General features: G+C 45.5%; 1 protein-coding gene across 1 annotated transcript in view; it reads left to right on the top strand.

The window, feature by feature from the left end:
• Pkd1l1 (polycystin 1 like 1, transient receptor potential channel interacting) overlaps positions 1–12,470 on the top strand; it is a 121,903-nt gene extending 109,433 nt beyond the window's left edge. The window contains exons 47-51 of the mRNA XM_063273721.1: positions 559–699; positions 4,668–4,763; positions 7,768–8,034; positions 10,244–10,405; positions 11,200–12,470. Of these exons, the coding sequence (XP_063129791.1) occupies positions 559–699; positions 4,668–4,763; positions 7,768–8,034; positions 10,244–10,405; positions 11,200–11,427 (894 nt within the window). The 3' untranslated portion in view covers positions 11,428–12,470. The remainder of the gene's footprint in view (positions 1–558; positions 700–4,667; positions 4,764–7,767; positions 8,035–10,243; positions 10,406–11,199) is intronic.
• Positions 12,471–13,322: the final 852 nt, after the last annotated feature.

The following is a 13,322-nucleotide window of genomic DNA, read 5'->3' as shown; positions in this document are numbered from 1 at the left end:
TATCAGGAAGTCTTATAAATACAAATGCCTTCCAATGTCACTGCCGTTCCCCATCTATAGTTCAGAGGCAGAAGAGCATTTGAAATCAGATTTTCTTGACATCTGATGGTGGTGGTGGCAGTGGTGTGTGTGTGTGTGTGTGTGTGTGTGTGTGTGTGTGTGTGTGTGTGTGTTTATATTCATATGTGTTTTGGTGCAAAAAAAAAAATACACGGAGGCCAGGAGACAACCCTGGATGTTATTTCTCAGAGAACATTCATCTTTCTTTTTAAGATAGCTTCTCTCCCTGGCCTGGAAATCACTAATTAGAAAAGGCTTGCTGACTGGTGAGCCCAGGAATCAAGCTGTCTCTATCTCCTCCACATGGGGATTACAGGCATGTGCTACCATGACCACAATTTTACACAGTTCTGGAGATTGAATTCAGCCTTGTGATTACCCTTTACCAGATGAGTCATCTCCTCAACCACAGACTTAATGTTTGACAGGCAACTTGTCACCAGAGGGATGCCGAGTTTTCCCTCAGCCAATGGAGGGACCTTTCTTCTCATCCTACAGCTCTCTATGGTTGGTGTAGCACTGGCCTACTGTGCAGCCTCCGGTCACCTCACTACTCTTGCTGAGAACATCACTGACCAGTTCCACAAAGGACTTTACCAGAGGTTTGTGGACATCAGCCTGATGGTGTCATGGAATCAGGTACGATGGGGACTCAGGGCTACCCAGAAAGAGGCTATGATTGATGTTGCTCTATGACATCTGTCACACAAGGACAAGAGGGTTCGGGGTGATGAATTTGTTCTGTTGAATGATATTGCCATAAGCTCACAGACGGTGGCACTGGGAGTAGTAAGATTTGGAGAACTTCATACACGCCCACCTATTGGGCATCTATGCCTGCTGAATGGAGCAGAACTCATGTACCCTTACACCCCAGGCAAGCTGCTTCTTGAACAACCCATAAAGAAAGGGGAACTTGTTCCCCTCTAACTACAGTGTTCCCAGCTCCACCTCCTCTCTTTAACTTCCCTCTGCCTCCTCGTGTGGTGCACCCTAGGCACAGCTCTCCTTTCTGTTGTGTGGGGAGTCTTAGAGAGCGCATGGCTGGTGGTCTTCCTCTACCACATCTCTAGCCTTCCCTTCCTGGATAAGTGGTATACCGCTGTTGTTCCTGTCTCCTCAGGGGTTATGTCAACTCCTACCCGTCTTCTCCCCTGCCTTCTCACCATCCAAACTCTGGGTAAACCTTGGAGCAGAAACACAAAAGTATTCCTGACATAACCACTACAGCTGGGGAAACCGAAGGCCCAGAGAGTGGAAGGACCTTCCAATAGCCAGAGTGGCCCAGCTATGGAAGCATGGGAGACTCTTCAGTCTCGGGGGAAGATGTGCTTTGAGCATCCCAAGCAGAGGACAATCTAGACTTCTTCCTGAAGGACAAGAATAGACATCATGTTCCCATTGTCACTAGAACTGTGACTTTATGAGTCAGGCCTGTCCCTCCTACCCCAGCACAGAAATGGAGCCCTTGCATAAGGGAAGCCCTGAGGTTACACTTTCTACTCATGGGTGTTGAGCTCCATAGGCACCCATGAGTCCCGAGGCTAGGCACAAACCAGGTAGACACCATCTTCACATCATGAGAAGTTGGCACTCCCTTACTGAGCCTGCTCATTGCCCCTATAGTACTGTGAAACACATTTATTGTGCACATTGTTGGAGCAAGCCAGGGACTTGCTGCACAGAGGACAGCAAAGGCCATCCTTGTGTTAAGCACCAGGAGCAGGAAAATTCCAGACACTTCTATATCTTGGATTATATTTCTACAACTTGTGCGCCACTCACAAAAAACAAGACACTCATCTTTTTTACCTACACAGGCAAGAAACTGGGGCAATGGAAGGCTAGAAGTCATAGTGAGCCCATCTTCCAAGGCTTAGCAATGCTCCACCAAACAAGACATTATTCATAGTTGGGAGAACCCTGAGAGCAGCTTCCTGGGGTTTCATAGGCTGGGGGAATCCATAGGCTTTGGTGTTTGAAGGCTCCCTGTTTTAAGACAGACAGGAACAGCTCAGGCTGTTCCAAACGGCTTCTCTTTGTCTTGTTTTGTTATTAGCCACTCTAGGATCTTCTCATAAAGACTTTGCATCTACTGAGATGTGTGTGCTACAATATTACTTGGTTCTCTCTCATACACCAAAAGGCCAGAAGCACTAGGAAGGAAGTTTACCAGCTTGTTCCCTACTGTTTCCCAGCACCAGCATGAGGCCTCACTGTCTCATCACTGGTAGGCATTCTGGTCTACCTTTCCTGTGTGTCTATGCTCATCTGCATTTCTTTTCTGCCAGGGGGTTTCAGCTCACTCACTGTCTACGCTACCCTGTGACCACAGCTGTGCATCACCTGGATTCTAATGCCATCATAGCCTAGAGTTTCCTCACCTGTGTTGGAAGCCCACTGGGCAGGCTTTCCTGAAAACACTCTGTAGGATGCTCTTCTCACTGAAGTGGGCAGAGCAGCTCTTTTAGGCATGTAGCGAGGAGAACTGGGAATCTGTCAGCACACTCTCAGTGAGCACTGGGTCTCTGAAATGGGTTCACCTTTCATAGCCTTCTTTCCTCACAGCGTGCTATCTTTCTGATCATGTTTGCTGCTGTCAGAAACTTGCCTGGAATGACTTTCTCTTCCCTCTGGATTCTATTACAGCCGGGTACCAATTTCTGGGCCTTCACTTAGCTCTTGAGTAAGAGTTGTCCTGGTAAACCTTCATCCTGACCAACACTCGCCTCAGCTCTCTAGCCCTGCATCATTTGTCCTGGTATTAGAAAACTAATTTTTATTTTCACACACGTGCCTGGGGTACAGCTCAAACTGATCAAAGCTGGGTACTTCTAACTCCATGAGGCTTAGTTTGACAAACTCTAATGGAGTTATCAAGTTTGATATACAAATGTCCATTTTATGCTGAATATACATATTATTTTACATATATTCCTCTAAATAAAACACAAAGTAAATTCGCCTGCTTATTTTCACCAACTAAATTGCAGCTACCATGAAATTTACAGTTCTGCCCAGAGCTCACATTGTATTTCACCTCGCCAATGCTGGCTACAATATCAATTGTCATAGCTGGGTCTTACTGTCTTGAAGGGACTACAGGTTTGCCAAGCATATTTCACAGAAACATCTTTCCATCAAGCACATACTATCTAGTAAAACAGGTAACAGTGTCCCATGTACACCACAAATGGTCCCACCCATGCTTCAAGAGGGCGAGCATCACAGTCCACTCAGAAGCAGGACTGGTAATGGCCTCTGGTCTTGTAGCCAGGTACCTGAATAGTTGGCTGTGGTGTATGAGAGGCCTTTAGAGCATCCTGTCACTATCTGAGACCAGATGAGCTTGTAGTGCAACCTGAGGCCTCAGCCCCAGCTCTTATTTAACTGTACAAGTGGGTCAAGCATTCTCAAGTTTTAAATATGTGTTCCAAAACTTAAGGTGTTTTCTAGGATAAGAGAGGAAGACTATATATGTATGTCCCTCTAGGCATGTGCTATATATCCTATAAATAAATATGATAATGAAAACAGTTAAGAAGACTCTCTGGTATCCTACCAATCAGATATAGACAAGAAAGGAGTCCCTAAGGAAGTCACAGTTTTTCAGTGTCATGGCCACTGACTTCCTGAGAGTGTAGAGAAAGAAGTATGGTGAGCTCAAATTGAGACATGCTATAAATATAAAATACTTGTTGAATGTAATAAACTCAACATGCAAACACCTCTACTTGCACTGAATGCACATATTACTTTATATATGTTGGTCTAAATAAAATGCAAAATAAATCTCCTTGCTTATTTTCACTTGTTAAATCGCATCTACCAGAAAATGGAGTTCGGCCTATTCTCACATTGTATCTCCTCTTGAGGACTGGCAATGGTGTCAATCATGCCTGGTTTCCCCTCCCCCAAACTCACCTGTATCTTACTGATTCAAAGGGACAACAGGTGCGCCAGCCTCTCACAACTTCCCTGGGCCTCAGTTCTTACAAACACACTGAAACCTTAGTCCTTCACTCACCTGGTCACTGTCTAGCTTGCTCTAGCACTTGGCATTCATTTCTTTCTTTCTGCTGGGGAGATAGGATCAGGCCATGGACAGAAAGCATTTCTCCCAGCAGTAGACAGGTGCATAGTTTTGAGGGACCCAGCTCTTGAGTGTGCCCCTGGGTCATCCTGATATGCATCTTCCGTCCCATCACTTTGTTTATCTGAGCCATAGATTCCAAAGCTATAATGTAGGACCCTTCTAGTTATCACACATCTTCAAGGCAAATATTGGTAATGAGTGACAGAAAGAGGAAGGCACACCCTGTCACTGCTGCCATGGCCCTGTCCTTACAGCAGAGTGGACTGGGCCTCAGAGGGGAAACGGCTACACTTGCTCTGCCTGTCTCTACCAGCCTGCCCTCCTGAAGACATCTTATGTGTCCTGAAACCTGTTTCTGACTCGTTCTCCCCTGCAGACACTGTCATGTGGTGTCCCTGGGAGACCTGGTGTCCCTAGGAGACCTAAACAACTCCTTAAATGAACTAGCGTTTCAGCACAGCTCACAGGTATGTGCCTGTGTCTTCACCTCACTTCTGTGTTCTTCCCTCAGCGAGCACGATGCCTCCAGGGAATCCTCCTGTTCCTCTGGATGTTAAAATGTGTTCATCTCTTCAGTTCTCTAAGCACCATGGCACCCTTCTCTGCAGTGACCTGTTCCCTTCTCTTCAGAGTCTTGATGCCAACGGTAAGAACCTTCTCCCCTTCTCCAATGATTTTTCTAGTCAACCAACACATTGGCTCACTCTAATCAGCTAGAGAATGGCAAACTCCTCATGCGGGTCACACACCATTGAGAATTCCAGTCACCAAATTCATTATGGTGGGGTTTAGATAAGGCATAACAGTATAATAAATCACATCTGTGACAGCAGTAGCTATGGTTTATTAAGCACTGGCTTCGTGTTAGGATTTCCCACAGCATATTATAGCTATTGCCTGTGGTCATTATCACACACAGATCTCTCTGTTAGTGTCAGGGATGGTGCGGAGGGCCTTTTGTATGTGAACATGCTCCATGATCACAACGGGCTATGTCAGAAATGGTGGTTTTGTCAGAAGATGGAGCAAGGAGCTGTGAGAGATGAGACTTGCCTTGGGACTGTAATTTTCAGATGTTTTGATAGCCACATGCTGCTTCTATATCCATGTATCATCCAAGTTCCTCACACAGACTCACACGATAGAACACATTTTGCATTATTTACCTCACTTGAGGAAACATGCAACATCCATAGAACACAGAAGGAAAACCCATTCAGGACTAAGGGTGCATCATGGGTGCATGACGCTGCATATACCCAGGAGTTTGGGTTTGCCTGTTTGCACGCATTCTTGGGAATGCCTGATCTCTGTGCACCATGCAGGGCAAATCTCCATCCAGTGAAGGACCAAAAGTTTTGATTGGAGAGTGAAGGCCCAAATCAGGCACAGAGTATGACTGAGGGCCCTGATGAGGTACTTGGCTGCTGGTCCTTCTGAGCAGGTCCCATTCAGAAAAGAGTTGTCTCTAGTCCCATAGGCCTAGGGCCGCACAGGATCTCACCTCTACAGCAGACAGCATTGGCATCAGATCTGAGAGAAGCATTTGGTCAGTTGGCTACTGTGAGAAGGCTCATGTTCTCAGAACCCAGGGCTCACACAGGGGCTCAAGGACAAATCTCCTGCTCCACAGAATATATACCTGGGCCTGTGCTTAGAGGAGCAGGTCAGTGAATGAGAGCAGAAAGAGTGTCTTAGCTACATGTCAACCCAGGTCACTCCTACTCAACTCACAGATGTCAACAGAGGCCAGCGAATAAACCTGCCAGGAAACTAATGGCTTATGTGTGTCTAGGAAGGTGGCCTGCCTTAAAAATTATATAGATCTATGTGGGCTTTATCTAATAATAAACTGTTAATTAGCACCATTTAGCATTATATCAAAGTGCCCGTATGCTAAGGAAAGCCCAAGATATAATGAACGATGCCTAACTTAAGTAGCAGCATTTGCACTATCAGGAATGTATGTGTTGTGGGAACCTGGAGGGTCTAGTCAGACCCTCATCTTGATTGGCTGAGATGTAGGTTGACAGATTGTATTTTGTTGTTTGCTTGCCTGCTTTGCTTTTTACATTTAAAAATGCTACTGTTTATTTAATTTAAATTTATTTACTTACTTACTTACTTGGGAGGGCATGTGCATAGAGGTCAGATGACACCTCATTCTGTTCTCCCATAATATGGGTTCTGGGGCTCACAATGAGGTCATCAGGCTTGGCAACGTAAGCAGGGGCACAGTAAAACCACTGAACTAGACCCCTCTGTGGGTGGGAAGAAGGATTTATTCGGGAGAAATTCAAAACTGCCAAGGCTATCTCTTGGGGGTCCAAGAGAATAGCAAAAGGTAGGGAGAGTCTTGACAGTTTTAAGGGTGATCAGTGGGAGGGAGCATGTCAGCAAGAACAACGTAGAAGTCAGAGTTGAGGGGGTGAGGAGATGTGTGGAATAGAAGAGGAGGAAGCTAGCATGGGGACTCTGATCTGTTACGGGTGTGTGTCAATAGAGAACTAGATGTCCCATTAGCTATAGGAACTATCTACCAGCAGGCCTTCTGTTGACCTGGTCAGAGTCAACAGCCCAGACTGTCATTTAAGACATTGTCAGTGCCCATTTTAGGGGCAGCAGATAGCTTTATCCACCAGACAAAGTTGCCATCCCATTTTGTTGCCTTTCAACACAAGGTCTTACATAGCCTAACCTGGTCTTTAACTAGCCAAGGATAGCCTTGAATTCCCAATGTTCCTGCTTGCACCTCAGAACATTTAGACAGTGGGCATGTTCCCTCACAGCCTACACGGTGCTTTCTCCCTCCATAGTCCCATGGAAATGTGTACCAAACCACTTCAGAACCAACAAATGCCAGGCAAGAGTCAAGGAATTCTAAATGCAAGGCCCTGGAAACAAATGGAGCCCAGTGGTACCTGGCAAGATGATGGTGTGTTATTTACCTGAGAATGTGCGTCAGACCCAGGGCTGGTTAAAACCAGAAAGTGTCAAACAGACTGGGCCACTGACGCCACAACTAAGACCCAAGTTCCTGTCTCTAACAAGATCACAAACTTAACGAAAACCAGTTTGCCTCTAAATAACCCTTCCTGATTTTTCTTAAGTTATTATCATTGCATAGCCCTTGATGGGGACTAGACACATGTGTGGGAGAATATCATATTAGTAGTAGCCTTATATAGAAAAAGTCAAGTCTACATGGCAAGATCATCCTGGCCAAAGACGAAAGGGTCAAGTTACTGATGTCAAAGACGGACACAAAAGGTGAACTTCATTATAGTTAGTCACCCATCACAGACCCATGCATATACACTATGACTGGTCATCAGGTATTCTCCTAAGCTTTAGTGGATGAGGGCATGGGGCTGCAAGAGCTCTGACAACAGAGAAGGGAGCTCAGGCACCTTTCAGAGCTACTGGGTGGCTTGCAAGGTGAAGATACAGGTAGGAACACAGAAAGAGAGCTGGGCCTGATGGAGGCCAGCCTTTTTGGAATGAGAGCCCAAACAAGGAAGGCTTGGCCACATATAAAGTCCCTTTCTCCAAGCAATTAATGACTTAAAATCATTTAGAAGTCCCCATATAACCCTCTTCCCTAAAGAGAGATGATGGGCCATTGTCCTGGGGTTTTCTCCCTGCAGCTGGTGGGGGCCCTATTGCTGGCTGCCCATTCCCACTTGCGCTGGTTTCTGCTCTACACCTCGACACTGTCGCGTGGCACCTCTGCAGAGGCATTTCCTGGGCTACTGCTTCAATTTCCGGGAAGAAGTCAAAAAGACTCACAGCACAATCATTTGGAGTCTGACCACAGGGCTGTGAATTGTTACTATGGGACCCTCTTTCTGTTGCTGGCTACCCTGGGTTTCAGAATGGTACGTAGATGCGTTGATGCATCCTGGACTTTAAAGTCACAGTTTGTAAAGGTTCCATATGTTATGAGGACAAAATGGTCTCTGTTCAGATAGACAGGGTCAGGCTGGCCTGGCCAGATCTCATGGGAACAGAGCCTTCCAGGATCTACCTGATCTGCCCTCAGCAGGGGCTAGACACCATCTCCCTTCACTGAGAATAGTCCAGCAAGACCACAGCTGCACTGCCTTCCCCACCCTCACGGGCTGACCCAAATCTCTTCTCACTCCCAACTGCTCACTCAGGCTGCTTCTACCGGATCCCTCCCCTGGGGACTCTACTCATTTTTATAAAATGGTGTCCATGAGGCTCTTTCCTAGTCAGCAGGTTCTCCTCTTAAACTCTAAGAAGGCCTCATGGAGTCCCAGACAATCCTTTCTGTCTCCCTTTTAATTCTAGTCACTTTCCAAGAGGGTATACCACGAACTTGACCTTCCCAGGGTGGTTTCTGGCACAAGTTAAAGGAATGGGTTCATACTTTCTTGGTGACGTCAAATTCTTTGTTCCTTAAGAATGTTCCTTGCCAATGTTCTCAAGAGCAAAGGTTAAACTAGAAGTGACCGCATGTGCTCACACCCTGACACACTTGGGCCAGAACTCTTAGCTCCTTCCAATGGTTCACATTCTCTGCTCACTACTTTGCCCTCATGACCTACACTCCTAGGCAACTATTTATCATTACTTAGACTACTCATTATTTATCTGTATACCCATCAATACATTCACTGGCTCATTTAACTGTCTTTCCATCCAACCATTTTTAGTATAGGATAAGAAGTATCCTATACTAAAGATATTTTAGGAGAGAGAGAGAGAGAGAGAGAGACAGAGAGAGACAGAGAGAGACAGAGAGAGAGAGAGAGAATATTTGTCTGTATGTGTGTGTGTGTGCGTGTATGTGTGTGTGTGTGTGTGTGTGTGTGTGTGTGTGTGTGTATAGAAGACAGAAGACAGTCTTGAGTATCATTTCTCACTGTCTTTTTCAAACATAAGACCTCTTACTGGTCTAGAACTCACCAAGTAAGCTATGCTGAATAGCCAGTAAAGCCTAGAAACGTACCTGTCTCCTGCTCCTAATCACTGGAATTACAACCCTACATCATCACACCCAGTTTTGTTTGAGTTTGGTTTGGTTTTTCGAGAAAAGGTTTCTCTATGTACCCCTGACTGTCCTGGAACTCTGTAGACCAGGCTAGTCTGGAACTCTCAGAGATCTGTCTGCTCTGCCTCCCAAGTGCTAGGATTAAAGGCCTACACCTGGCTTGTTTTGTTTGTAACATTAGTTCTCTAGCTCACCATCACCCTCAGACCCACAGATATCTGTATCCATCTGCCAAGTGCCCATGCTCCCAGCTCTTCATGTCTCACATAGAGATTCAAGCAACGATCCAGAATAAAGTTATGATTATGAGAGTCGGTGACACAATTTTAAGAGGTGCTTTTGACATGTTTCTGAATAGAAGTCCCCTGCACTGTAGGACACTCCCACTTGCAGGCTATAGCAGAGTCAAGTGAGGGAAATCCAGAAGAGAAAGGGAAGGGAGGTCTGGGGGAAGGCTACTGACATGTCCAGAAGGAGTAGGGGGAAGGAGGCTCTGGGTCAGGGAGTTTGCAAGCTTTGGCTCCTAGGGCCTATTAGTATAGCTTCTTCATTTTAGTGGACAACTCCCCATGAAGTTCTGTAGACATACTCTAAATGACTAAAATTTTGCTTGTTTGAGCTATACTTTAAAGTAAATCGTATGTGAACTAAAAGGTTTCAGTCAGTAGTGAAGAAATAAATAACCTAGGCGCCCATATCCAGGGCACAGTTAGGGTCGTCTTATAGCACACATGAAGATACAGTAGCCTGCCAGGTCTCGAACCCCTTCTCATCGCTTAGACACAGGCCCAACACAAGCCGAGAACATATATCATACAGGAAACGACACAGAGAGAGAGACAATAATAACATGCTTCATAGTAAGACAGATTTGCACTGCAGCGCTCAATCTGTAGTCCCACCTGAGGGACATTCTCCTGATAGTGTCTCACCAGGCAATTGCTGAAAGGTCGCTAAGCAGCACCAGCAGCCGCAGCAGATATAATGTCCACTCCATAGTTTATCAAGTCAACAAAGTCATGTCATAGCTTGCTAATACAGAATTTGTCTAATTTTCTTCTCTCCTCCAGCTGAGAGCCACCTCCTTGACTCTTTTCCAAGACAGAAAGTCTTTTCACAGAAAATCTCTCGTGACACTAAAAGATGTTGCTGTTTCTATGTGGCATAGACTCCTCACCTTTCTGAGGTTGGAAACAACAACTTCAGGAGAGACTGAGGTGACTACGGACCATGTAAGCTGTGGGACCTTGGAGCAGTGGGCGGCAGCACACTCAGGCTGAAGTCTCTACCATACAGGCTTGCTTTCTGCTATGAGAGCACCGTGGGGATTCTGATTCACCTGTCACTACAAAGGCTCAAAATCAGTTCTCAACCCTGGCGAGCCTCACAGAATCTTCCCTTGAATACTAGAGAAGTCACAGGGTTGGCAGGCTCACCCTCTGCTCACCACATCCCTATACTCACCTTGTACCTTGAAAAGGTAGCATCTCTGGCTTTTTTTTCCCCCCTTGGGTTAGTCACTTGATTTTTGGCACTTCCTGATTTCCTCCCAAATCATGGAGGCCTCAGTGCTTTGAATCGGGCCCTCCGGACACTAATGCAAACAAGTCAGACCTAGGTATTTTCACAGTGAATTCTCAGCTGTCATCCATGACTGATGTTTACGTAGCACTCAGTGCAGCCTTGAAGCCTGTCAGAAGTAGTCATGGCACTGTGTGTTTGCATAGGGCTCGCTGCCCGTCATGGGCCTATTACTGCCTTGGGATTCATTCAATGGTTCTTTGTCAAAGCATCACTAACTGTAACACTTACGAATGAAGCAATGCATGCACACCACCAACAAAAGAACCCAGACAGACAGAAAGAACCCAGGCCCAGCACCCAGGTCTTGTAACTTCTGGGTCCAGGATGTCTTATGACATAGTGAAAACTTTCCAAAGTCAGCATCATTAATGGTTCGGATAATGAGAGGAAAAGAAAACTATGACATTCCAGTTTGCATTTTTCTAATCTGTCTTCCCTTCAGATTTATTACCTGGATGAATTTTCAAGTCTATTGGATGAACTTCTCATGAAGATCGACGGTTTGTCTGACAGCCTAGAACTTTCTATCCTAGAAAAACAATGGAGGAGGACAGTGGAGTCAAGGACTGGGGACAGTCCTTCAGTTGGCATTTTGGAGTACCAAGCTGCTGGGGTAAGACCGTACAAATTATTTTCGTTAATGTTCCACGCCGCTATTTTTACGTTCTGAAGTTGGTTTGAGATCATGAGGTGGATTGGCATAAAAACCCGCTAAGAATAATTACTAGTGGAAAGATGTGCTCCAGCCAGAACTGGTTAAATTATTTAAAGTGCACTGCGAGACTTGAAGTTTCCAATGACAGTGTAGGTCTGTCCCATCATTTCCGTTTGTAAGCGTAATCAATAAAGACTGGGAAGTAAAACCGGAAAGCGCATCTCCCTAGAGATGAAGGGTGTGTGTGTTAGCACAGAAGGTAACTAAGAGGCTTCCTGAATGTGCTGGGGATTAGAGCCAAGAGCGCAGGGGGTGCTGCCGTGTGCGAGAGCATGCATGGGCCTCCAGGTCAGCATATCTGGAGGTGCCAATCAAAGGGGCGGGCAAAGGGGCTTTACCTCTAAAACAGAAGGGTGGCGAACACAGCAGGATGTTCTCTCACAGAAAATAATTCGGGGAAGAAAATCCTTCTCTGAAAGTAGGATACGAAGATAAGAAGAAAGAGCACAAAGATAAACATTTTTTTAAAAAAGAATAAGTTGACAAAAGTGAGCAATGAGTTACTATATATCCAAAGTTATGGGAAAACGCATTTCTACACACAGTGAGGAGATGAAAAGGAGCCATGGATTCGCAAGAAGAGAGACAAATGGCTCAACAAAAGTAACTTAAAAATCGTTAAAGCTTATTTTAGGAATCATAATGAACAGAGAAATCTGAAAAAGACAGCCGGACTTGGGTCAGAGAAAGGGTGAAGGTTTAGATCGGTACAGATGTTTCCCCACTGACAACAGGGGACAACCTAACAAGACCACTGCGACTTGAGATATAGTACACAGCAAGGCATTTTGGTCCAGCAGGACTGCTGAGTGGCAGAATTAGCAACACAGCATGGCACGGGGCCAGGTCCCACTGGGCCTAATCAGAATCTGAAGCTCTGAGTATAGCCTCTGCAGAATGCACCATCATTTCTTTTTTTTTTTTTTTTTTTTTTTCTTTTTTTCGGAGCTGGGGACCAAACCCAGGGCCTTGCGCTTGCTAGGCAAGTGCTCTACCACTGAGCTAAATCCAAAACCCCTGCACCATTTCTTAAAAGGTCTATCTAATATCTCTCCCTCTCTCTCTCCTTCTCCCTCTCCCTCTCCCTCTCCCTCTCCCTCTCCCTCTCCCCCCTCTCCCCCTCTCCCCCTCTCCCTTTCCCTCCCCTCCCCCTCCTCTCTCTCCCTCTCTCCCTCTCCATACACACACACATTCTCTCTCTCTCTCTCTCTCTCTCTCTCTCTCTCTCTCTCTCTCACACACACACACACACACACACACACAATCTATCAACTATTTATCCATCTATCAGCTATTTATCTATCATGTGTGTGAGGGGGGTGTATGTGGTGTATGCCTGTATGAGTTTATGTGTACCATGTGTATGCAGATGCCTTCAGAGGCCAGAAGAGGACATTTGCAGTCAGATCCCCTGGAACCCTACTCATGGGCACTTGTGAGCAGTCAGATGCTCGTCCTGAGAAGTGAGCCTGAGTCCATGCAAGGATCATGATCGTGCTACGTCTTAATCCTCAAAGTCTGAACCACATCCTTAATGCTGGAAAATGGTAGTTTAAACCGTCATAAGTCAGGGACTAACTTTATGTCCAACCAGGAACTCTGTCCCAGGGTCAAAAAGAACAGATTAAAATCTGTTAAAACTAGGCAAAACGTAGCAGAGTTAATTTTTAGACTTAAAGTATAAATATCATTCTATTGCTGTCTAGATAGTGTCACTGGTTTCTTCCACATGATTTAAAACTTAAAAAGCTGTTCTGTTTCATTACCTATCATTTCTAATTATTAAACTGATTTGAATGCTCATAGGAAGCACAATGGCCAACTGCACGGGAAACTTAAAAAGCAAGAGT

Source organism: Rattus norvegicus, chromosome 14 (assembly GCF_036323735.1).
Source record: "Rattus norvegicus strain BN/NHsdMcwi chromosome 14, GRCr8, whole genome shotgun sequence".
Lineage (NCBI taxonomy): Eukaryota > Metazoa > Chordata > Mammalia > Rodentia > Muridae > Rattus > Rattus norvegicus.
The sequence above is the reverse complement of the archived record's forward strand: the minus strand, read 5'-3'. Positions and strand labels throughout refer to the sequence as shown.